Raw genomic sequence first — 27,122 nt, forward strand, 5'->3', positions numbered from 1 at the left:
TCTCCTCTGCCCCAGCTTCTCCACTCTCCCGGCTTCTCCCAGGAGCTGCTGGTGGGAGTGAATCCAGCCATGACTACTAGATGCAAGTGTTTCCCAAACCCACACAGGAGAGGAAGCCTGGCTATCCCCAGGGGCAACTGATGCCTGGAGGGAGCTGCCCCAATCCCTGCAGCGCAAAGTCATTTCCATTTCACATTGAATGTCACTCTTTTCTCAAATATTCAAAATAGCATCCATGCTGTTCCAAGGCTGCCCCTTATGAAGACTAACTGGGCCCCATAATTACAGTTTTCTTTGCTGGAAATAATCACTACAGCTCAGCTATTTTCTCTCTTCAGGATTTAAATGGGGTGGAGGTGAGGGTCTTTTATTAACCTTGCACATAGCTGTTTTCTGTTTCTTCTATATTTGGCGTCCTTGTTTTAAACATCAAAGGCCCTAACACAAATTCTGAAAATGATCATGCTAATAAAATTTTAAGTTTTTCACCCATGCAGCAGCTATGGATAACTGCAAATAAAACATTCTGGAAGTGAAGGTGCACATCCGATGGAGTTTTTCTGTAACAGGTGGCAGAACAGAGAGAACAGTTATGGAACTCCTCCTCCAACACTGGTCCACAGACCAGAACTCTCTTGCTTAGATAGAAAGGCTGGCCAGTGACTGCACAATTACCCTCTACTAATCTGATTCACCTGGATCCTTAGATGAATTGCCAGCAGGTCACCACCGGAGTGAATCATGTCATCCTTCACCTGCCTATAGGACATTCTTACACTGAGACTATGAGGGCTTTTACCATGAAGGAAGCACACCCTTGGTGCCTCTTCCAGTCCCTCACCCCAAGGAAACACCCACATCAGCAGAATTTTTCCTTATGCTGTCTTAACATGCTCCTCTCCCATCTCCAATGGATGGAGCAAAACAGGAACCCCCACCCCAAATAACTATTTAAAAATGTCGAATGGGCTTCCCTGGTGGTGCAGTGGTTAAGAATCCGCCTGCCAATGTAGGGGACACGGGTTCGAGCCCTGGTCCGGGAAGATCCCACAGGCTGCGGAGCAACTAAGCCCGTGTGCCACAACTACTGAGCCTGCATTCTAGAACCCGCGAGCCTATAGCCCATGCTCCACAACAAGAGAAGCCACTGCAATAAGAAGCCTGCACACTGCAATGAAGAATAGCCCCCATTCTTGGTAACTACAGAAAGCCTGTATGCAGCAGTGAAGACCAAATGCAGCCAATACATAAAAAATAAATAAAATTTTTTAAATGTCAAGAAACATTAATATTCTAACTTAATACAATGCTTATTTTAAAAACCCTTTATCATTTAAGACTCTGACTTAAAACATCCAGAATAACTGCCCACTGGAGAGCAATTAGTCAAACAGGTCTAAGGAAGCCTTCTTCTCTGTGCTTTCTGGTAGGGAAGTAGGTTCTTCCCAGGGGCCTGTCCTTAGGGGGTTTCTCTGCTCCATCTGGAAAGGTCCACTTGACCCTAAGGATTAACTGGCTCTTTTGTCTTCTCTTTCAATGTTAAATGAGATACAGAACATACCTAAAATATTAAACAACGTCTCTGTCAATGGGGAACTTCCCAATCCAACAGTGTAGCTAAAGTCTCTACCCACACTAGGCAGGACAGAAGTATAGCTCATGCAGACGGCGAGACTGGCTCCAGCTCAATCCATTTCCAGGGCAGAGCAGAAACATTAATGGGTTTTGGATTTCCCTACCCTTGACATTTAACAAAATAGGCTCCAAATGGAGGACTCTGCCTCTCATGTTAAGCCTTTTATAAGGTGCAGTTAGTTTCCCACTTACGTAGCTGGACTTAATACATGGCTTTAAAACTTAATCTGGAAAAATCTTGGCATCCAGAAGCTGCCCAAAGATGACCATCTTTCACTCTAACTAGCCCCAGTCTTGCCCACCACAAGGCATCATCACAACCAACGTGGGCAGAGATGATGCCACTCCTTTTTTTAAGCACAATATCTATATGCTATTCCCGAGCCAAGGTGGATTTCTCAAGGCATGTATACTATTCAGCCAGGACAGGGGACATCATGAAGGAACCTATTTTTTTTCTTCTGGAGGCCCTATGTTCAAGTTTTTTAACCATTAAATAACCTGTATTTACTAATCTATTTCATTTGACCTGCATGACCATGGTCATGGCTTTCCATGGCCAATGGAGTCATCCTTGTGTGTCTGCATGAGACTGACTTCCAATCCCATAACTGGTTTCATCAAAGACACAAAGAGCATCTTGGAAAGCTTTCTTGTCTCTGGACATATTGTTGGATGAAATATTCCTTCCTCCTTTTGCCAGCTGAACAGGGCTACACAGGAAGTCTCATTAAAAAAGAAAAAAAAAAAAAAACCAGCATGACTATAAGCATGCTCTTATAGAAACACAGACATTAGGAATGCAGAGACAGACGAGTTTTCTATACAAAAGTGGGGATGCTAAACACCATAAAGTCTTTCCTCTCAAAACAATCCAGAAGGCGAAGCCCAGGAAGGTGCTTTGAGGCAATAAATATACATGCTCCCTGTCCCTGTGTCCTGGTTTGGCCAGAGACAGTCCTGGACCAGTCTGTTTTCAGGGTTATTTTTCCCCACCTCCAACATACACCTTCCCTATTGATGCACTTTTCAACCCTGGCACAGATGACCTCATCTCTAATCTTCCTCTCGACTCCATCATGTGCCCAATTCAGATCTGAAATACAAGTCACTTAAAAAAATTCATACACACAAACACCGAGGCACCTGCTCCCTCTCGTTTCAGATACGTAGGGTGGATGCACACACAAGCACATCTTACATGTATGCATATGAACATTACATTGTTTCTTTTTCCCAAGGTTTTTTGCAAAAAAGATCTGTAGTATTTTCAGATGATGAATATCTGTTGATTATCTACTACACTACTACACATAGGCCTTGCTAAGAACTGCAGGGCACTCAAGACATGTAAAAACATAATTCATTCCGCCCTTGCTTTTAAAAAACAGCAGGTGAGACAAGAGAGCTCCCTGTACACACACTAGCAACAGACTAAATATTTGTTGTTGGTGTGATGAGGGTCAGACATTGTGTGGGCTGGCAGAGACATAAAAGATAGTGATGGATTATTCTGGAAAACAGGAGAATCACACCTGACACAATCAGCTTCCTTTGGTCACTCACATGTATAGGGTAGAAGACCCTTGACCTTGGTAAAACTCTGCTTTGGTGTCCATTAACTCCCTCTGGAAAATACATAAGCAAGTGTCCAAAAGATACAACGTGGCAATGCCTCATATAATTCACAATTTTTAGACGAAAAAATTAATTATTCCCTGATCAGTTTTAATCAGTTTTCTAATAATATCTCATTTCATAAAAATGCAAGGAAGAGCTAAATCTGTGGGTGACTTTGGGTGTCAGAGGATCTATGTAAACTCAAAGTGTTATCCTGTTCAATCTCACTTATTCCTCCTGTCCATTTGTTAAAAGATCTCATCAGGCGAGGACACAGTTGCCTCTGGCACCTCCTTTATCTTTCTTAAGTATTTACTGAGCACTATTTTCTATTCATCACTGAACTTAGTGCCCAATACTGGAACAAATAATTTTTAGAATACCATGTAGTAGATATAAGTTAGACAAATAATGGCAGCTTTAAAAAAAATCTCCTTATTAACGTCATCTAGATTTAAAACTTCTCAAGGGTAAGGGCCCCTGGTGAAGGATCCTGCCTTGCCTGGGTGCTGAATGAAGAATCTAGCTGATGACCTACGAGGTCCCAGCACACTTTGGGACATCTATGCCTCCCATAGCTCCCAACCCACCAACCACTTCCTTCCTAAGGAGAGCAGACTTGAACTCAGGTTAGGGCTCTTGTTAGATGTGAACAGACTGCTTTTTGGTAATGTCTCTGTTTTAGAGGGGATGTATTTGTAGGTACACAAATAACTTATGTCAGCTCCCACTTATGGGTAGGTATGGCTGTCAGGAGCAGAGCAGGAAGGATTCCAAGGCTACCTCTGGGTTCAGAGGTCCTGTGACCGATTCATACTGCCTGTCCCCAGGGGTGGATTAGATGAGGGATGCTCTACGGCTGTGCATCTGCAACTCCTGATATAATGGGAACGGCAGAGGCTTTGGCGTGAGAGCCCCCAGCTGCAAGTCTGGGCTTTGGCACTCTGTCTACAGGACCTGACGCAAGTCACTTTGCTTCTCTACAACTCAGCTCTTCACCTGTAAATGGGAATAATTTCTATTTCATAGGGTTCATGTAAAGCAGTTGTTCTCAAAGTGTGGTTCTCAGGCTAGCGGCATCAACATTACCTGGAAACTTGTTAGAAAGGCAAAATCTTAGGCCCCACCCCAGACCTCCTGAATAAGAAATTCTGGGGGTGAGGCCCAGCAATCTGAGCTTTAATGAGCCCTCCAGGTGGTTCGGCCTGCTGAAGTTTGGAACTATAGGTTGCAAACATATAGCTAAAGTCTAAGACCTATAGTACTTATTTTAAGGACAGAGTCAGGTCTTTCATCTGCTACACTGACCAAAAAAGTGCCAGGCTTACCACAGGTGCTCAATAAATTCTAATTTCTTTCCCTTTCTTATCAAAATATAAGCTGCCAACACAAGAACCTATGGGGTGGGGAAGAGCAGGGGTGTGTATGTTGTTTCAGGTGGGGAAATTAGACAGTGGGGTGGTTCAAAGACCTAAGCAAGGCTGTGGCAAGATGTCTGGGGGATTTCCTTCCCAGGGAGAGGAAGGAGGACAGGCTCAGGTCTCTGAAGCTGATGGCAGCAACGATTATTCTCAAGAAGAGGGCCACGTATGCCTACACAACACGCTAAAGCAGGAAGGATCAACAACAGCAGACTTGTCTTAGCTAAATCTCATCCAAAGAGTTGCCATTACTTCGGTCCCTAAGCCCTCTATTTTTTCTTTTATTGAAGTATAAGTGACTTACAATTTTATATTAGTTTCAGGTGTCAAAGGCCTCTATTTTAAAATCGTTTCACTTGTTCCACAGTACAGACTTTGACAGCAGGTCTACTGAGGTGGCAGTACTGGATATAATAATCGCATGGTGCTCCCCTCCCTCCTACCTTTCACCCCCAACAAACATCACTGCACTGACAGTCTCATTGGCCTCACAGGTATAAACAATGGTGCAACGATTTCCATCCCCACAGGCTATCATGCATGTGGCGATATATTTATAAAGACAAACCATAAATCACTAGGGAAATGCAAATTAGAACCACAGCGAAATACCACTCCACATCCACTCGGATGGTTTTTATGTGAAAACAACAACAACAAAAGAAAAAAATGGCAAGGATGTGGAGAAGCTGGAACTTTTGTGTGCTGCTGGTGGGAATGTAAAATTGTACAGCTGTTGTGGAACACACTAAGGCAGTTCTGTAAAAAAATTAAACATAAAACTGGGACTTCCCTGGCGGTCCAGTGGCTAGGACTCCATGCTCCCAGTGTAGGGGGCCTGGGTTTAATCCCTGGTCGGGGAACTAGATCCCATATGCTGCAACGAGGAGTTCACATGCTGCAACTACAAGATCCTGCATGCCGCAACTAAAGATCCTGCACACGGCAGTGAGGATCCTGTGTGCCACAGTTAAGACCCAGCACAGCTAAATAAATAAACAGATAAGTAAGTAAAACTTAAAATTACCACATGATCCAGCAATTCCTCTCCTAGGTGTATACCCCAAAGAACTGAAAGCAAGGACGCAAACAGATATTTGTATGCCCATGTTCCTAGCAGCATCATTCACAATAGCTGAAGGTAGAAACAAACCAAATGTCCATTTATGGAAGAATAAACTAAATGTGGTATAAGTACAATGTAATATTAGTCAGCCTTAAAAAGGAATGAAATTCTGACACATGCTACGACATGAATGAAACTTGAAACTATGCTAAGTGAAATAGGCAAGACAAAAAAAGGACAACTATTGTAGGATTCCACTTATGAGGTACCTAAAATAGTCAAATTCATAGAGAAAAACAGAATAGTGGTTACTAGAGGCTTGGGAGAGGGAGAAATGGGAGTTATTGTTTAATGGATGTAGACTTTCCAATTTGGGATGATGGAAAAGTTCTTGAGCTGGATAGTGGTGATGGCTGTGCAACAATGTGAGTATACTTCATGCTGCTGAACCGTACACTTGAAAACGGTTAAAATAGTAAATTTTACATTTTACATATATTTTAGCACAATAAAAAAAAAAGAGTAGTTAACCACCCTCACCCCACCACGGCCACAAAAGGAAAAAGACATCACGATGTAAACCTCCTACAGTGCTCCTGAACCCTCACCAGAGTAAATGTCCTGAATATAAAGGACTCCAGAACCTCTGCATGCTTGAAAATCTAGACTGATTATGGCAGTGACACCCTTTCAAGACAAACAGTATTCTCAATTTACTTTGGCTTGCCATGCTACGAGCACATCTGATGTGAAAAGGAGACGCAGCTGAAAATGGATATTTGGCTGCGGCTCTCCTATGTGTTCATTCAGAGGCTTCAAAATCCCCATCCTTCTTCCCATTAATGAAGGTTTGCTTCGACCTTTCCATTAGCCCACAAACTACTATTAAAAAAGCCATTTATCAGATTAACACTGAGTACTGCAAAAGTCATCTGCAAGCAGCGTGCACTTTTCCACGTAGGGGTTGCCATGCCAACGGCTGCTCCACATTAATTGTACAGGAGTATCAACTTCAACAAAGTCCTGTTTCATAATTCTGAGGACCAATTCCATCTTATTGTCCCTCCCCACTTCCCAAATGTGCACACACGACAAAGACCCCACCCCCAAAAAATCAGGTAACGACCAAGAAAGAGAGCAATTAATAAAATGATTTGCTAAATGTCCACATACTGAAAATGCTGCAAAGCAGACAAACACTATATTATTTCCTCTCTCATCCCCATCCTAAAAAAGTACAGTCAAAGAATTTGATGTAATAACAGTTTGGCCAGTAATTCTCAAAAAACAAGTCCTGGGTGAATAAACTGAAGCAGAGACTACAATTACACAAATTGTTGCAATAGATTGTTTGCCTGGAGAGTGGACAACTATAAACAAAATGGGGTAAGATACTTGAATTCTATTGGTGCTAAATTTTGTTGCAAATTTTTGTTTTAAACAATGCCTGCAAAGTTTTAAGTAAATGTGTTTAAATTGACCAGCAGTATCAAGTTTTTTGATTGAGAAGAAAGGTCTGAAACAGAGCACTCTAGGAAACAATTTGTCTTGACTCAAAACTAAACCTAACAAGCAATTTCCAACTACAGGCAATGAGCCCAGCCTCATACTAAAAATTCCTAATTAAATCAAAGAAATATTAAATCCAGTTTAAAAATGATTCATAGGAAACACGCAAATGCTGTATGGACAAAAGATTCCCAAATGAACAGAAGTCATCGTTATGTTGAAATTTGCTGTAAATAAGTGCCACACTTCCAACCAGGATGAGCAATGGAAGAGAAAAAGCGGGTCACAGCTCTTAAACATACACAGCTTTCAGGTATGGGATGGAAACATTGTATTAATAGCATCTACTTCAGCTAAAAATGTTTTTGGTTATCTTCTGTCACAAAACTGAATGATACTGTATATGCATTAAAGTTTTCAATTCATGAATACACTACTGTGTAAAGAAGGAAGGGTGCCTCTTAAAAGATCTGGATTGTGTCACAAAATTTCAGAAGGGAGATAACCAATTAAAATTTTAAATGATGCTTATTTGAAATCTTGGGCACAGGAATGACACCGAAGAAAAACTCGTTTTTCTAGCTAGTGGCTCCTGGCTCAGAGCACACATGTGGGCCACACTGGGAGATGGTCTTACCCAAAGTGACACCCTGCCTAGCTGTGACAGCCCTCATTGCTGCAGTCTCTTCTATGTAATCATGTGAGTTACTCTAAGCCCAGAGAAAGGCCTACATGGATACAGAAACTTTTAATTTGTAGTTATTTCTGGGACACCAGAGCTAACACATTGGTCAGACGTATACAAGAGATGCTGCTTTCTTAGTTTGCAAACATCTCTGGGCTGGTTAGAGCTTGTTTTCTGAACCAGGACAATGTTGATGAATTGGACTGGCGTTATGCCACACCTGTAAGTGGAACTAAACACAGCTGTATTAAATCTATGTACTGTGATAGCAAGAGAGAATACTGATATGTTGCTGTATGGAAAATGCATTTGCCGCAACAGTAAATAGTATGATTATATTCTGCAATTACATGTTCATATTTACCATATAGAAGAAAGTATGTTCATCAGTGTTGACAGTGGTTATCTTTGAATGGTGGAATTTTCGTGATTTTAATTTTTATCTTGATGCCTTCCTGTACTATGACTTTTTATAGGGAACATGTATACTTTCTGTAATCAGAAGAAAACAATTACTTTAAAAATAATTTTACAGGAGAAACAACTTACAGCGTCTTACACACACTCTTGCATAGTCTCCCTAACTACCCTTATGCTAAAATCTCCCTCCCAGCAATTTGGGGAGCACTGCCCTCCTCCCTCGGGGCCCAGGCACCCCTGGGTGACGTTTGCATGTCCCTGTCCTCCCTCCACATCCTGCTCTCCGTCCAGCAGCGTCAGGGAGCTGCCCCCGCACTGGGGGCAGCCATTCAAGAAGCAAGGAAATATTATGCAAGAGCACAGGAAGTCAGAGGAGACAGGATTCTGGGCAGGCCTGGCAAGGAGTCTGTGTGAACTCCAGTGAACAAGCGGACTTTGCTCAGCGGGGCCGAAGCCAGCAGAAAGCCTTCCCAGGGCGGCAAGGGAGAGCCGTCCACCTCAGGTCTCTGGCCAGTGGGTGGCCATCCAGAACTTGATGTACCTGATGTAAGGCAGATAAACCAAAGTCCCAACATTTCTACTTTTTTGGCCCAAGTTCAAGGTGACTCCCCAGCACTCATGCACTATGACTCACCTCTGTCCCACATCGCTCTCCTCCTCCCCCCAGATACAATAAGACTCCATTCAGCGATTTCTAAGCTTTCTAACTCAGTCCTTTCTCTAGCTGCCTCAGACTGAAGGACTCCGTACTACCAGCTAGCTTGTGTCCGTCATTCACATCAGTATCAACTCTGAGTACCCCGGATATGTTTATTTATACGTGTGTGCACACACACACACACACGTATATGTGAATCACAGAAGTAATAACCCTTCTTTTGCAGTAGTTTATATTTTCCAAGCCCCAATCCAGTTGGCAGGGATTACAGCAGCCATCTGACATGCAGAAACTGAGGCTCAGAGGGAGTACATGACAACTGCAGCATGACACTGTCAGAGTGGGGAGCCAGGTCTCTTGGTTAAGGGTGCTCTCACTCACCCCAGAAGCCTGCCTCCTTCCCTGGCATTAGGAGACGAGACATGGCCCTGCCTGGTAACACAACTGTTCCCTTTTGTAGAAACTGCCGGCAGCACACATTCTGTCCCACCTCAACCCACTTTCTCCTTAAGGGGGTCCCACTGCTGTCAATGAAGTGAGTCCAGCCCTTGCTCTCTGGCACATGCCATGCCCAGTAATGATTCGCAAGTCTCTGCCCCTCTCCACCTTAACAGAATTTCTTCTTGGAGAGGGGGAAATTACAGGGGAATTGGAGAGGCTTTCTTCAAATCTCCACTGGTCACCTTTAACCTCCCATCTTCCTTCCCTAAGGAAGCACCTGGAAACAGGAGTTGGGACCAGATTCCACTTAGACTTCATTTTACAATGGAACTGGTTCCCACCTATTAGCCCATTTTAAAGATGGAGAAACTGAGGCTCAGAGGTCACCCAGCTGGTTAGCACTCCTCTTTCCTTTCCACCAGGCCATAGGAATTCCACTAGACGTATAACAGGACATTTCCCAAGCAGAAAAGGCCTAGATGTAAGTGGTAGGATGGACAGGACTGGGAAAAAATGGGATGCAGGTCCTCCCAACCACCCCCCACCCTCCATACTCTCCTTTACCTCTGTCAGGAGCAGGCAGTGGTATTTTAACACACAGAACCAGCCATGTAGAGAAACAACTCCCACCCAGTCACTGCCCCTGGACCGACAATTGCTAATTGTGGTGAGGACCGACAGTGGCATTCTCCTGGGACTCTGTTGTGTATTTCCAGTCACCACCAACACACAATGGCCCCTACTCCTCTGGTGTAAACATTGCCAAATAAGACAAACAATAACATCACCATGACTGGAAAATAAGGTGCCCAGAGAGACAGCACCAGCCAGTGGAGAGTGGCTGGGGCCAGGGCTCTACTAACATAGGCTCTTCTACTCTCTGGCTTTGTGATCACATTTTTGTGCCTCAATTGTTTCATCTATATGATGAGAATGACAACTACTTTAATCTACATCATGAGATTTGGGGAAAAATTAAGCACTGAACACATGCAAGAAATGATAATGCCAGGTTGAGGACAAAGACCCAGCAACCCTGGAGTAATTATTTCACTTAAATACTTAAGGAGCACCTCACAGGTGCCCAGCACTGCCCCAAACACTGCCCTAAGGACCCCGGCAGCTGTCCAGCCTGGAGATGGGGCTGAGGGAAGGGCCAGCTCAGGCACAAGAGGTGTCAGGGAGACTGCAGGTGACAGATCTGAGGCCAGAGTGCAACCTGCCAAGTTTCACAGTCACTATGTGGCAGAGCCTGGCTCTTCACACCCAAAGCTTCTTCCCACTACCAGTAAGACCAGGAAGCCTGGGCAACTGAGGCCTCCGTGTGCCCCTCATTTCTACAACTCCCAGCAAGCTGCCTGACCTTTAAACACCTTGGGCCCAGCACTTAGTTCCTTCGGGGGCCCACAATTAGGTTTTGTTTGTGAAACACAGAACAAGTGGGATCCGAGCAGAGGTGGTGCAGATACAGCTCTTTAGGTCTAGAGATCTAAAGGAGTGCTGGGAATTTCCTTGGTCTCTTGGTGTTATCAGATTTCCTCACATCTCAGGAGATGGGAGAGAGACAACTCAAACCTGAAAATCACGACTGGCAAGAGCCAATAATCCTGGGGGCAGTTGGGGGTGGGGCGGTTAAAGGCTTGACAGTAAGAGTCTCCTTTCAGAGTCTGCTAAGACTCCCTCCCAATTGCAGTCAAATCGCTCCAACAGGTGATGATGGGCCAAATGATTAAATTACTGTGCTTATTAATAATGCTGCCTTAATGGTCTGTACTTTATACTTTTCAAAGTTCTTTTTACTGAATAATGGTTGCAAAAATGATTTTCAAAGTGTAATATGCTTTTAAAATGCATGGTTTTACTGAAACTCTAGCTCACTTCAAATTTATAATAATAGTACTCATAGAAAGCAGTTAGTGTATCTATCCGCCATTTAGGAATGGGAAATATGGAGAGGTTAAATTACCTTTCTAGGTCACACGAGTCAGAAAAAGACCTAGAACAGTCTCTCAGAATCCTAGAGAATTTTGAGAGCTCCTCTGAACTTCCTGAGAAATCTAGCTGTGCCAGGGACACAAAAGAAGTAAAAAGTGGCCCTGGGGGCATTTACAGTCTTGTTTGGCAAGACAAAGGGTAAGAAGTATGGAACGCCTGTGGTCATCCCCTGACACTAATTTTGGAGGCAAAGGAATGCAAGTGGGTGAAAGTTTGTCCCTTTCCAAAATAAACATGTGCTCTGCCTTGGCCCAGAAGATCTAACTCCAGGAGAATTAAGTTACGTCGTCACCCTTGCAATATCTGCATCCACACAAGGAACTGCAGGTGGCCCAGCATCACAAGGCATGTGTCCATCTGAGCGTGGACAGTGGTTCAAACGTGCTCAAATGAATGGCTCGGGGAAGAAAGAATCGACGTTCACAGTCATCTCAGACTCCTTTCTGTCTGGGTGCTCTGGTCGCCAGGATTTCTCAAGGCCCAATGCTGGCCTGCAGCTGCTGTGACCACACCACCACCAAGCGTGCCCAGCTCCCATCACCTAACTGACCCAAGTGTAGAAAACAGTTTGCTAGGAGTTCAGCAGAGGCAAAATTGTTGTTTTCAAAGGTACTTTTACTTTGGAAAGGAAGAGAAAAGAAAAACAAACAAAAAAACCCCACAGTGGAATAGACATGGTAATTTTATAGGTTTTCTACCCTAATGGTGTCGTCACAGATTAGCTGGGTTAGATCACCCTCCTTTCCCTTCCGGAGGCCTATCTGGAGCTGTGGGCAGGTAGATGCTAGACTCAAATTCCAGCTCTAGCTATATTAGGGTAAATACCACTTCCTGGCCTGTGCGGGTTTTTCTGGACGTCCCTGAGGTTGCTTCCCAGGGACTGCTCAAGGCCCCAGACAGACACTATGTCTGGGCTGGCTGCACTGGACTCTGAGGCTCTCTGCCACCTGCAGTCCCAGAGGAGGAAGGCTCTGCCCATCTGGCTCCAGAGGGCCCTTTCTGGGCTCAGGCCCAATTTCAACAGCCTGCACAGAGTAGGTGTTAAATGTGAGCACACTACTGAATAAAGCAATCCTCCCTGGGATGGGGAGCAATTTCCCAGTTCGAAAACCATTTATGGATTACCAAGGGGTTGGAAAAGGAAGAAAAGACAGGACATACAGTTGTCACTATGAGATTAAATTCCAAGCCAAGAGCTTTCAGGAGTAGCAGCTTCCCTTGAAGTACCACTGGACAGGGTGCACTAAAGTGATGTGCTTGGCCTTTGCTGGTCCCTGGTGTGGGGATTTCTCCAGAGATTTGGGATCTCTGGCCAAGGCCTTGCTCACAAGTGTCCAGCCATGACCTCAAGTGCTTCTAAATACCTCCAGGAGAAAGGTTATACCTGCTAGGGGAGGGAGGAGCCCCAGCCACTCTACCAGGTGACTCCAGAAAGACGGCTCCTTTTTTCTCTGGATACATCTATCCAAGAACACCAGAGCTCAGCTTTAGGGAATGGTGTAGCCACACAACAGGAAAGGAGAAGGCCAAGGAACAGCTCAGTTGCCACTTCACACAGGGTATGCAATTCCTAGTGATAGGTAGAGACTGACAAAAAGCATGGCTGTCTCTCCCCCTATCAATAGTTGAGCACTGAAAGGCCTACCCTATCTTTCTACAATGATCAAATTCAAAAACCTAGAGTGTGCAATGACAAAGCACAATAGGGATAAAACGAAAGCCCCTATCAAATTATTAAGGGGACAGAGGCTTCACCATCAAAATGAGAACATGGAAAGACCATCAATCACTGCACCCCTCCACAGAGCCCGATGGAAGCTATTTTAGAACACAGTTAGCTGTCCCCTTCCAGCCTCCTACTCTGGACACTGGGAGGCGTTTATTACCCTGAGGCATAGTACAGTCCAAAAAGAATATATTCTAGCGCAGTTTGGGCACATTTGTGGATGACTGATATCCGAAGAGATACAGAGGGACATTCTTAGGTTTTGAGGTCATTCTTACAAAGCACAACCATGGCACCCTCCAACCACCCTTTGGTGCTTACACTAGAGCCAGTTAGACGGTAACAGATGTGCCCTGAGCAGCTCCCAGTCTAAATAACTCCCAAGAGAAGCAGGCACTGCTCCCGTGGCCCCAAGGCAGCCCTAAGATTCTATCACATCATGACTCAGAGAGGAATCATGATAGCCTCAACTTCCCAACACCAGCCTGGGCCTGGTCCCCATCTCCCATCCTTTAACACAGCTCCAGATTCAGCTCTGGAAGGAGCTGGGTCACCAGCACTGGCCTGCACACCCTCATTATTCCTACCTCCTCATTTTACTCCAGCTGTTCACCCCCCACCCCCACCCCCCGGAATGCCCCAAACACCCCTGCCTATCCAAATTCTACCTACTCTTCAAGACCTAGCTCTTAATGCTTCTCCATGAAACCTCCCTCTAATCTATGCTGACCAGATCCTTTTCTAACTATTCACAACACACAATATCTATTCACACTCACTCAACTACTATCAATCTCCCCCAGTTTGCTCAATGTTTTATCTGAGTTAGTTCTGACTTCCTAACAAGACAGCAACATCATAAAGATGGGGCTAGGACAACCATTAACATAAATCATCCTGCATTGTTTTAAACAAATCATTTTAGGAATTCACTGACTCACAAACTAGACTCTAAGCCCCCTGAGTGCAGCGTCCATCTAATGCCTCACTACGTGGCGTGGCACCGTAATTTAGTAGGTAACCTAGAATGTTTGTACACAGTGATGATGACAATATCCCCACAAACTTCACTACATGCAATGGTGGGTGACCAGGGAGGATGGGTAAGTCGATCTGAGCAAAGGTTTCTGCCTAAATCTCTAACCCTCTGCACTAAGCCCAAAGTTCATGACATAGATCGAATTACTGAGTCTACAAACAATTACTGGGCACCAAATGTGGGCCCTCTGGTCTGAGTGCTAGGAAAAGAAAGAACAGAAAAAGAACTGGGTTTCTGCTCCTGAAGGGCTTACCACCTACGTAGTGATCAGGGACAGATACACTCCCCGCCCCCCACACACAGAAAAGCAAAGTGTAAAAGCATCATACGAGTAATAAGATCCAGACTGAAGACTGTATAAATGCAGAGGTAACCAATGTGCTGAGAATCAGGAAGTCTCCGTAGGGAAGACGATTTCTAAACTGAGAGTGCGTACTCCCCTACACACACTTTCCCACCTGGATTTTTTAAACTTTAACCTGGAGTAAGTAAGTACTTTGTTGTTTGGCTGGTACTTGCCTTGGTGTATTGGACATTCTTGAAGTGAAGCATTGACTTCACAGTACTAGCGTAATGTTTCCATTCGATATAAAATCATGTATCAACCAGACTTGTCTTGTGGGGTTTTTTCCTTTTTCCTTTCTTTTTTTTTTTAAGGCAAATAAATAAAGGGCTCAAATCTACGTGAACAAGAAAAGCAGAGCCCAAGAGGTAGGCTTTCCAAATGATCCAAGAGACATTGACAAAGCAATTGTATGATTTTTTTAAAATTAAGCGTGATTTAGGGACTCAAACTATGCAAGGTGTTTACAAGACACATTAGAAAATTAGACATCCTTGCCCTTGAACAACATGCAATGTTGTTGGAAAGACAAGAACACATGAAATGTCATTAAACAACAGGGAAATATAATCAGGCGGGCTCTCTGGTGAAAGTCACCAAGAGCTAGAAATAAGTGAAGGGGGAGATGCCACTGTGGGAACTATCCCAGAAGATTCTGTAGGACTTGGGGGACTCAAGCTCACACTAGGAAAGTGGGAGATACTTGAGTAGAAAGACAAGTCAGGAGAGCATCCTAGATGCAGGGACTGGGCTGAAGGAGCAGAGGTGGGAAGAAGACCTGTGACGTGGGGTGAAAAAGCCTTTGGGGCAGAGCAAGGAGACCAGCATATCTGGGGTTCAGGAAGCAGATTGGGTGAGGGGGCTGCAGTGGGGTCCCTTACTGTCAATGAGATGAACTCTCACTGCTGTGTAGGCTGCCCTTGGCAGGAGAACTGGACCAAGGATCCACGTCCTCACTCAGGCTTTGCGTGTGTCTAGCTAATCCTTGGAGATGTTTCAGAGAAACACTCAAATCCACAAAAGAAGCCCCTTCCTCACCCTGAAGACTCTCTGTGCTCCACGCACATGACAACCCTGCCTAAAATAGGGGCAGTATCAGCACCGTGCAAACCTGCTCTGAGAGGCTAGGAAATCTATTTTAGCAGCCAGGCTGCTTCCCAGCCAGTCAGATAGCAGGGGGCGCTAATTTTCAGAGAATACCAGAAAGCGCCAGAAAGTGGACCAGGGTTTCCCCCTGACTTCTTGACCATCCCAAAGAGCCTCACCAAATGGGAGGCGCATGTCAGCTGTGCTAGGACATGCAGAGCAAAGGCAAGGAAGCCAAAAAACTGTGAAGGGGCTGGCTCCCATGCCCCACCCACCAGTAATTCCCCTAAATCCCTGGTATAGAAGAAAAGACAGACTCCTGCAGCATGGCAATATGGTTACATTTATAGAAGCTCCCTGGTCACCAGCGAAATGTGACCTTCATACTTTTCTTATCTTAATATCTGGATAAACATTTGTTGTGCAAGCACACAAATGAAGGTTCTAAAGGTGAAACGTAGTGTGTGCAGTAACACCACACAGCTCCGAACCCAGGCATCAGAAAGCCCTTTGCGCTCTGGAGATGACTTTTCTCTCTTGCTACCCTGGGCACCAAAATTAGCTTCATCAACCTCAGCCAGTGCTGGAGTGAAGGCTGCCATTCGAAAATAGCATCTGAGAACTCTTGGAAACACAGGAGAGAAACACAAGGGTACAGTGGTTTACAGACACTGAAGAAAGCAATTTCACTGGAGTGCTTCTTAAACCAAATATAGAGGGAAGGAGCCTTATTGGGGTTTAGAATGGAATCCTTAGAAGTGAAAGATATTCTTCTAGCTCCCTGAATTCTCCACATGGCATTTTTTACACACTCAATTAAACATGATTATTTTCATTCAGAAAAATAATGTAGAGGTCATATGTTCATAAAAGAGTGGTTATCAAATGACCTGTGCTTTACTTTACTTGCACAGTCCTATTATTTCTAGAACAGTCTGTAGAAACATCATGTTTCCCGTTTCCCCATATACTTGACCATCCAGAATTGATTTTTTTAAATTTTGTTTTGAAGTTCTAAAGAACGGGCCCTCAAACAGCTCCTCACAAGCACAATTTTCTGTTGTTTCCACATGGAATTCATAAACAGAGACAAGCAGCTGATTTTGTGTGCACACTTAAAGCCATTCTTTCTTGCATCTGCGTATTGCATATTTTCCAGGACAATCTTTCTCAATACTCCAAAGTGCTTCAGCAACAGGAAGTCGTAAAGGTAGGAAGGAGGCCTGTAAATATTTGCTATAATTACTCATTAGTAAAGAGAGTAGTTAGCACTGAAGTTCGAGTTACCCACTTTGTGTTCATGCTCCTTCATTACCTTATAACAGGAGCCCAAGGGGACACCTAGGTCCAGTTCTAGCTTCACTGCAGGAGGCATGATTTGCTTCTTTTCACAGCTCAATTTCTCAAACATAAAATTAGGATAATGTGTTACCCTTCCTCCCCCTTCCCAGAGGCAGGCAGGACAGATCTTATTCAAAGTGGTAACAATATGAAAAAATTGTATTAAGGGTAAAATACACAATTTGTTAATACAAATACAACATCAAGAGACAGAGAGAGACAGAGAGAGAGGATTGTATGACTAGATACCCAGCACAGTAATTATTACCAAAAAAAACAAACATATACTTTAACTGATGTATTTTTAAAAGATTTATAAAATGCTTCTGAACACAGATTGAGACCATGTGTCCCCTCATTTATAGTGAACCACTGACTCCTCACAGTCATAGGTCAAGAACAGGGAGACTCAGACTGAAAATGAGACCAAAAGAGTTAACTAAAGCTGTTACAGAATTGATGAACTTCTAAAGACTATCACATCAGCTGTACCCCCAGCATTTGTGGGCAGCTAACACTGCAGTGGGGGTTAACCTCCAGCATCACCATCGTGAGTGCAGAAAATGGAGTCATTTTCCCACTCATGTGTTTTTTTTGTTTGTTTGTTTTATTTTATTTTATTTTATTTTTTTATTTTTTTGGGGGTACACCAGGTTCAATCAACTGTTTTTATACACATATCCCCGTATTCCCTCCCTTCCTTGACGCCCCTCCCCTCGAGTCCCCCCCACCCTCCCTGCCCCAGTCCTCTAAGGCATCTTCCATCATCGAGTTGGACTCCCTTTGTTATACAACAACTTCCCACTCATGTGTTTTATTATACAGCCTCATCCAATAAAATCACTCATCTGCTATGATTCCTAGCACTAACCTCTCAGGTTTGATTTTTTTATTGGAGGGTACCATGGCGAGGGGATGCAGAAAGTCACTAGAGGAACATAAGAAGAGACTTCTAACAATCCACTTCCTCGGCTTTGTAAAATTCGGAAAATGCCAGACAGGGATGTGGCAAATCAATATATACATAATTTAATGGGGCCATTTTCCTTGCTGACAAACCACCTTTTTCTGAAATATCTTTCTACATGAGAAAAAAGGAACTGCTCCCCAGAGTCATTATCTTGCATAGAAGTTACTTGTAACTTTAAAACTAAAGAATTTTTCCAAGTGAAGGGGCAAAAATGTGCCTCCTGGGAACATGTAAAGGTTCCAAGGGTCGTGCCATATTATAAGTTTTGCTGATGTACAGGTGGCCCCTGGGAACAGTCTAAGGCGGTCAAGCAAACTGGTATTCTTGAGAGTTTAGAAAAAACAAGGCCACTTAGAAGTAGATAACATTCTGTTCCATTCCACACCTGTCCTCTTGGCTCTAGAGAGCTCACGGGATCCTGTCACTCTTCTTGATCTCATACTTGCAAATCAGTTCTGTGGCTTTCAGTAGTGGGACCAGACCACTGGTGACAAGCTGCACCAACCTCTACCTGAAAATCGCAGATGCTACGAATGGCACACCATGCATGGCCAGCACACATCCAGTGATGTGCAGCTGCTAATACGGCTTACTTCTCTCTCCCTTATGATATGTGCATGCACTTGTGCTTCACAGCACTGGGAAAACTGAACAAGCCCTTCAAGGTGCACAGTGCAGAGGCCAATGGTGTAATGGCTCATCAGAGAAAGGGCTCTATAAATATATACAACATACTATTATTGCAACGGATTATAGCTATTCTTTATTCCCCCATGCATTCTCTCCTTCCTGTGCTCAAAATTTCAAAAGATCAAAAGAGTCAGAGACAGTCTTGTGCATCATGATTTGGAGATGGCTCTTCAGAAGCCACGGAGGAAGAGCTTCGAACAGGCTCTTCTGCACGATGGAGTCTGAAGGTTACTGAAGCCTTGCCACCTGTTAAGAGCGGGAGGTGGAAAGCTTTGAACTTCTTGGGGGCAGTAGAGAACCATCTCTTGCCAGAATGAAGGAAAACCCGTGAAAAATAAGAGTTTCCAGGGCTTCCAAGTCTACCCTTCAGATCTTCAATCCTTGTCTGCGTGTGAGGTTCAATACAAGTGATGAGTCACAAAAGAGAAAAGTAATTATAATAATTATAAATACAACCGCAAAAGCAGTTATCATTTATTGGGTACTTACCAAGGGTCAGGCATGGTACTAGATGCTTTATAGATATCTTAGGTAAGGTAAGGCAGTGTGGATAACTGGTTAAGAGTACATGCTCTGGAGGCATTTTGCCCCATTCAAATCCCAGCCCCACCCATACTACCCATCTGACCTTTGGCATTTCACCTTTCTATACTCCAGCTTTCCCATCAGTGAAATGGGGATAATAACAGGGCTTATCTCACAGGTGGTTATGAGGATTAAAAGAGTTCAGCCATGGAAAGTCCTCAGGATGCTGCCTACACAAATAAGACTAAGTGTTTTAGTTTTTTTGTTTTGTTCTATTGCAGATATAATTTCTGTTAAGGATACACATATTCCTAGTACCTAAAAAGACCTCCAATAACTGTTTGAGGATGATGGAAAAATGTGAGGATAAAATTTCATGGCCAGTTTAAGAAGCAGTAACAAAATGAACCACACCATACATATATACAATGGAATATTAGTCATAAAATGGAACAAAATTGTGCAATTTGCAGAGACGTGGATGGACCCAGAGACTGTCATACAGAGAGAAGTAAGTCATAAAGGGAATAACAAATATCGTATAATAGCACTTATATGTGGAATCTAGGAAAATGATACAGATGGACTTATTTGCAAAGCAGAAGTAGAGACAGACATAGAGAAGGGACATATGGATACGGGGAGTGGGGGGAGGAAAGGGTGGGATGAACTGGGAGATTAGGATTGACATATATACACTATTGATACTATGTACAAAATAGACAACTAATGAGAACCTACTGTACAGCACAGGGAACTCTACTCAATGCTCTGTGGTGACCTAAATGGGAAGGAAATCCAAAAAAAGAGGGGATATATATATATATACACACACACACATACATATGTGTGTGTATATATATATATAGCTGATTCACTTTGCTGTACAGCAGAAACACAACACTGTAAAGCAACTGTACTCCAATAAAATTTTTTTTTAATTACTAAAAAAAAAAAAAAAAAATGAACTACACCACAACTACCCCTGTGCAGGGCACTTGGCTCCCCTTCTTCCCATTACTGAGGGTAGACATGTGGGTGGACACAGGTGGGGACAGGTAAGGTTAAGCTGCACTACAGAATCTTTACGACATGCACACACCTACCTCCTTCCCCATCTCCAAGACAGGGAGAGGCACGTGGCAGTGAAATGTAAGACCTCTCCGAGAACTAAACCGTAAGATCCTGAAAGATAAGGCAGTCACCAAATCAGACACCCAAGAGCAAGGGCTTGTCTTCTCCAGATCACAGGACTTTTGAAAGGCTATTAGAGCTGAATCAACTTCCCATGGAGAAAAAAAAATGCTTATATCCCTAATACCAGCAGCCAGTTTCAGAGGCTCATAGACTACCCTCTGAAGTCCATTCACAAAGCCCAGATTAAGAAGCTCCCTCTCCCTTCTTGGTCTTCCTAGAATCATAGCTGTGTCCATAATTAGCCTTAGTGGGAACAGAATCTGTATCCCTATTATTCCTAGACTCCTACTAGATGCCTCCCTCCATGCCCTTCACCAAAGCAAGTGTGCAAAGAACAGCAAACATTCAACGCTGGGGGCCCTCTTGTCTATAGTGTCAGAACACCACAGGGCTACTCCTGAATCCCCAACTTTTCATTAGTCTCATGACCCTCAACACTGACTCCCCCTGTTTGACCTCCCTCAGAGCCAGTCTTTATGCTGGTGATCAGGGCCTACCCTGTGTGATTCTGGGGAAAACTAGGAACCCATTTTCCCACTCCCAAACCCACAGTACTTTTCAATAATTGTCTTGCTTAAATGTGTAGTTACTACCTGAAATGCTATTAAGAACTTATTTTTAGCTTCAAAAGATTTGATCTCAACAGAAAAGTGACAGGTAAGCTGCCAGCTACTATATTTTTAGTTAAGCTTCCTTATGTGTCCTTCCCCTCCCCCGAAACAAACTAAGCAACTTGAAGACCAGGACCACATTTCCTTATTTCTTAATGTCTTTTTAGCATTTTATCCAGAAAGGAAGTAGGTGTTCAATACACATTTGTTGTCTTATTGGTTTATATCATGTTGTGAATAGCAGAGCTGGTTTTCAACATGAAACTAGACATTGGTACTGGGGAGGGTGGGGGTTAAAGGGTATTGGGAACCCTGCGAGCAAATATTGCTAACTTTATGATACTGGCAAAAGCCCTATGTGCTATGAAGTATCAATGGTGGTCAGTACCAAAAGCAAAAGGGAAGATTCATTAGGCTAAAATGAAAACTCATGTTGGTATGGGACAGCACTGAGGAAAAAAAAAAAAAAAGCCAATACTACTGGAGATTTCCTGAGAAGTGGAAAAGCCTAAATCTTGAGATAATAACAGCAAGTATTTTCAAATGTATTGGGCTAAAATCCTGGAGCACTAAGAATTACCTAATTGGTTCCTTCTATTTGTAAACTTTTACAGAATAGATTCCTAGAAAGTTGAGGATCACCCAATACACACACACACACAGTGATAGACGCAGACTGACTGATTTACATTCAAAGTGAATTAAACAGTTTTGGTCTCATGGTTTTCACTCCTAGTGAAAATGCCAACTTATGCAGTACAGGAATCAGTGTATCAATAGTAGCTGCTTGAATGTCTCTGCTTTGCGAGGCAGAGAACTACCTGTCAGCAATCTGCTCCACTGGGGAACAGCCCTTGCATAAAATAATTGTAAGCTTCCCATCAGCGATGCTGAAAAAACCTGTAGTCACAGCATTCTTTCGAACTTCACGAAAGCTGTGTGAATTAAATTTTACTTACCTGAACCTGTAACGTGTTACAGCAATTCCCTGTCACACCTGCATTCTGATAATGCAATTGGAAACATATCAAATGCTGAAGGAATATTTATAGAAAATATATTTAAATTGAGAAAAACTGTCCAGCAATATTTTTGCCTTCAGAATTGAAAGAAAAAAAAAAGGTGGGCTTTGATTTTATTTTGGCAGAGGAACAACTACATCCAGCTGGCAGGGGAGATGGAGATAGAAAACTTCTGATCTGATATCTCTGATCCTTCTTCCACTGAAGACCCCACACTAAGCAACAGAAGCCTTCTGGAAAGGAGCTCTGAGCTGGTTCTGGCTTTGGGAATGAACTTTGATCCCTGATTATCCAAGAATCTAATTTACATTTACCCAAACCACTCTCCAATCCTCATGTACCTAAGAACTTCCAGACTATTTTCTCTTCCAAGGAAGGGACTCAGGAATTGTTTTATCAGGAAGTGAGTAGTCCAGACATTTTCTAGCTCTTCACAGAACCAGGAACCTTAATTAATGAGACTTTCACTTCACCCCTGATAGATGAGCGCAGAAAGTGAGTGCAGCACCCTTAGCAAGCTTCAGTTTCTGGCCATCTCTGAAATCACTAGGAATGCCCACCACCACTAAAAGAGCACACTTGGAAACACTCTATCGAGGCCAGCCAGCCAGCCAACGTTTAGAGCAAACTTTATCATTAAACATTAACATCTCCATCGACGCATGAACGTTCTGGAACAAAATAATCCTGCCCACTTCTTGAAAGGCTGTCGTTAGAAGGAACATTGCAAATGTTCCATGCATCTTGAGTTTGGGGTAAGAAACGGCTCTGCCAAAATAATAAAAAATAGATAAATAAAAGAAAGAAATGGCTCTGCTGAACCAGAAGAATCACATCTTAAGAAGTTAGACACAGAATCCTAATCTGAAAGCCCCCATAGCAGGCGTCACACGGAACTTGTGAGGCACTCTGGCAAGGCTAAGGACCGCCACTAACATGACACACCAACTTTCAATGCGTTTGGTTCACATATTCTAACTACACCTTGGTCCTGCAAGGAGCTTGTCCCGAGCAAACGGAGCCAGACTAGAAGCGTAAACACGTCTCAAAACAATTAGCCCAACAGGAATTGGACAGCCTCTCCTAGGACTCCAGATGGTGAGGGACACACTGTTTGCCCTGCCAGCCTACGACATGAAAACCAAGGCAAGGCGCAGAAAGCAGACACGCGGGGCCACCGGCTCTCGCCTCTTAAGCATCTCACAGGCAATCCCCACAATGGTTCTTAAACCTGCCGCTCTCGCGAATAATTCGGAGCCTGATTACCCAACTTTTTCCTGCTCCTATTCTGGCTCCCTCGTATCTCTAATGAAAGGGGCACTACAGGCGGGTATGTCGAAATAATTCTGCCCCTGCTCCCAAGTTTCTCGCGACGATTAACATCCATAATACCACAGGACCCGCACAAAGCCGCGCGGGAGAAGCTGACACTTCACACATCTGTCAAGATTACCATGAGGCCCCAGCTCCGCGATTGCCACATTCACCGATAGGCATCACAGTTGTAAAATGTACAATAAGTTCCCTCGCCGGCTCCGGAGCCCAGGGCGCGCGCAGAGGAGTTAACTATAACTTTCTTTTCTGATTGTTCATTCATTGTTATTGGCAGGCTTTACTGGTTTTACAAAATGCGTTGGAGTCTTCAAGTCCCTTCCCTGCTTTGCTGCCCTTCAAAGACACAGGACTCCAGGGCTGCTCCGAGGCCCCCGGAGGCGCGCACAGGCTGCGGTCTCCAGGCGCAGAGCGGCCAGGGCAAGGCTCCCTCAGCCATCTCAGGCCTGGGGGCGCCACGGGGACGCGGGAGGGCGAGCTGCGGTCGCAAACCCAGAGCCGGGCTCAACCCCTTCCCCCCGGCGATCCGGGGGCGAAGGGCCCGGGCGCTTGGCCAGAACCGGCGCGATTCGCTCCCGTTTATCAAATCCTTATCGGTGCCCCGAGGTGGGAACCGCCGCTTTCCACCAGAGAATACACGGTTTCTGGCTCTGGTCCCGTAGTGGAAGTCGGAACAAGAGTAAATCGACCCAAGCACTGAGCTCTTTGGGCTCCCCGGATCGAGGCCGGTCACCCCCGCCCATCGCGCCTGGGTTCCCCATCTCCGAACCACAGCACAGCCTCCCAGCTGCTGATCTCCTGCGGCTCAGGCCCTTCAGGCGGCCGCGCGTTCGATTACAGTTCCCCACACCCCAGCACCACCAGCCGCCGTCGAATACCAGGCTGAAAGCTCCAGCCCGCTGCGGCAGCACGAGTGGAGATCGGGAGGAGAGGGGCGGCCGGGCGGCAAGCCGCGCACGATTGCGGGAGGCAAGGCTGTTCCCACGTCTGAGCGCCACGCCGTGCGCTCTCACCCTCGCCGGGAGAGGGCAGGAGGGCAGTGAGAATTGGCCCGGGTTGCCTCTCACCCAGTGCCGAGAGGCTGGCGAGGGCAGACGGGCAGGTCGTGGCTGCCCTTCTCTGTCCTCTTGGGCGAGAGACACCGGGACCTGCAGACAGTGCCCAATGTCGCCATCTCCTCCCCACACACCAAGACACCTGCCTTCGCGAGGCAGCCCGGCCCACTATCCACTCTCCCGCCGAGGCAAGATGCGGAATCAGGAAAGGGGGTTCTCCCATCTTCCGTGGGGTCTGGAGCCCTGGAGTGGGGCCCTTTGCTGCGTCCTGGCCGCTCTGCCGGGGCCCATCCCAGCGCCGCGCTCCTCTTGCGGCCCCTTGCCAGTTTGGGGAGCAGCGCCGGCAGAGCTCATTTGGAAGGACCCCAAGGGTCCCCAGGAAAAGAGAGGAGTGGATGCTGCCCCTCACGCGGGCCGTGAGAAAGTCTAAAGTTGACCTGAGCCAAGTCAACCAAGAAACATTTCAACATGCTGGCCGCGGGAGTTTGGTGGGGGGCGGGTTTGGGGGATGAGTTTTTGGGAGGTACCCCGGGAGCACCTCCGACCTCTAGAGCCATCTCCCTCGGCCTCCTGGCTTCCTTGCCTGCGTAGATTCCCGACTCCTTCAGGCCACAGAACTCTCAACCTCGAAGCCGCAGCCGCGCGTCCCCAGAGGGGGCACCTGCCCTCGCCTGCCAAACCTTGCAAGTCGATCCCCCGGCCTCAAAGACCTCTCGGCGCTCCTCTCCCAGCCGCTCGCGGTCGCGCCGGTGCCGCGAAGCCCCGCCACCCCCACCCACCACCCTGGACCAGCTTCGGACGCCTACTTACCTTTTCTTCTCCTTGTCAGCTGTCATCGTCGCTGGGGCCCTCTGAGACGCCGAGCACCTGAGCTCCAGGGCCGGTCGGTGGGAGCTGCAGCCGCTACCTTCGCTGAGGCCCTAGCCCACGCTCGGAGGCCCGCGCAGGTGGTAAAGGTTCCGAGGGCTCGCAGGTTCCGAGCGCCCGCACAGTCAGGTGCAAGTTTGCGGGCGGCTGGCTAGGTGCGGGGGTTGGGGGTGGAGAAAGGTGACGGGGAGGAACCTGCACGAGGAGGCGGGGTCGGGGAAAGGAGTGGGAGGAGGCTGTCAAACGCAAAAAAAGGCCTGCGAGAAGGGGGCCGAAGTTCCTTTTTCCTTCGAAACAAGTCAGGAGTCACTTCCCTGGGCTCTCAAAAAAAGAAGAAGTGGCTCAGGCGACGGGAGTTGGCAGAGTCCGGGGCCGGGAGGACGCGGAGGCTGAACTGACCATACAGTCTCAGGACACTGCCGAGGATTGTACGGCCGCCTCAGGAAAGCTGGGGCGGGAGGAGACAGGCGCCGGAGCTGCGCGGCGGGTCGCTCCCGAATGTCGCGCTCGCGGGGCCGCCAGCCCACTTTAAAAACTCCGGCGGCCGGCGGGGGGGTGGGGGGGACGCGAGGGGCGCGGGCGCAGCGGGCGGGGGCGGGCGCGCGCCGGCAGGCCCCGCCCCCTCCCGCCCCGCCCGCGCCGCGCGCCCGGGCAGCCCACGCGTCCGGGCCAATGGGGAGGCGCGGCCGCAGCCTCTGCCCTGACCCCGGCCCGCCCCCCTGCCCCCGCGCTCCGCTCGGCTGTGGCCCGCCTGCTCGGCCTCCGCCCTCTGCGGTTCCAGAAGTTGTTTATGAGGTCGGCGTGGTGGCGGGGAGCTAGGTGGGATTCCGCATCCGGGAGGCGCACCTTCAGTGGGGCTAGGCGGCAGCGAGGAGTCGGTCCCCGGGAGCGCTGCAGGCGCGGGAGCGCTGCTCTGCGCCGGTGTCCTCCCGCCTCTGCCCTGCCCTTGAGCCCTGGGCACAATCGCGAGCGCCCAGGGTCCCGCGCTTCGCAGAGCCGCTCGGTGGGGCCGTGCTCCCGCGTCCCTCGCCAGGCTGAGTGTCCCCTTGGGCCCGGTGAGGGTAATTCCGAGAGCCCCAGCCGCAGCGGTCTCGGCCTGGGCGATGCGCCTTTTTCTTTTTCTTTTTTTCCCTGGCACAACGCAGCTAGCTTTGCGGTCCGAAGAGAGGCAGGGAGACCAATCACCTGCACCTGTCAGGTCCGCGGGAAACAGTGCAGTGAAATTGAGCTAGTGCTACCTCTGCTCTCCTCCTTCAACTGTCACGTGGGTTGCTTGCGGGGTTGTGCAGAGGTGGCGGGGATGCGGGAGAGGAGGTCCTTCGAGCGGTCTGGCTTGCCGCACCCTGTTCCCAATACCTGGCCACCAGCTCGCAGGTCCTGGCCAGTTCAGAATTGGAGCAGGCAGTCTGGCTTTACAATGTGATCTTGGGATAAGAGTTGACAGCCTGTCCTCAAATAGCAGAATTTCAGGGCTGTCCAATGTATTTCCACGGTTCGATTGAAGCCCTGGTAAGGGACTGCAGGTGTTGGGTGTGGGGAGATCAGAGATCCAGGGGCAGGCCATTAGAGCCCAGGGAGTTTTCCAACTGCTCTTTAAGCGCTGCCATGGATCCGCGCCTGCTGGAGAGCCTCTGCTCTGTCCTGCGCTGAACTGCTTTCCCAATAATCCCACCCTATTCCCTACCTACCTGGCAGCGATCCAGCTGGAGTATTTTTGGAAGGGACCCGGGAGGCTCTTAATCTTTGAAGCTTATTTGAGAAGGGCTTCACAGTTGTGAGCTGAAGAGAAGAGAAAGCACGGGCGGCACCCTGAGACCCTAAGCCTTGCTATTCCTTTCCCTCCCTTATCTTCCCCACATTTTATATAA

The 27,122-nt window shown here is 46.5% G+C and overlaps 1 protein-coding gene across 5 annotated transcripts in view; it reads right to left on the reverse strand.

The window, feature by feature from the left end:
• The window catches only part of EPAS1 (endothelial PAS domain protein 1), an 85,411-nt gene extending 59,647 nt beyond the window's left edge, over positions 1-25,764 (reverse strand). For 3 of the 5 annotated variants that reach the window (XM_057741270.1, XM_057741267.1, XM_057741272.1), the window contains exon 1: positions 25,198-25,763. In XM_057741270.1, coding sequence (XP_057597253.1) covers positions 25,198-25,223 — 26 coding nt within the window. In that variant the 5' untranslated portion in view covers positions 25,224-25,763. Of the gene's footprint in view, positions 1-8,300; positions 8,363-25,197 lie in introns of those variants that run through there. The other 2 variants (XM_057741268.1, XM_057741271.1) reach the window with 2 other exon arrangements.
• Between the last annotated feature and the right edge of the window lie 1,358 nt (positions 25,765-27,122).

The sequence above is a fragment of the Hippopotamus amphibius genome, chromosome 7, assembly GCF_030028045.1.
Source record: "Hippopotamus amphibius kiboko isolate mHipAmp2 chromosome 7, mHipAmp2.hap2, whole genome shotgun sequence".
In the NCBI taxonomy this organism is placed as follows: Eukaryota; Metazoa; Chordata; class Mammalia; order Artiodactyla; family Hippopotamidae; genus Hippopotamus; species Hippopotamus amphibius.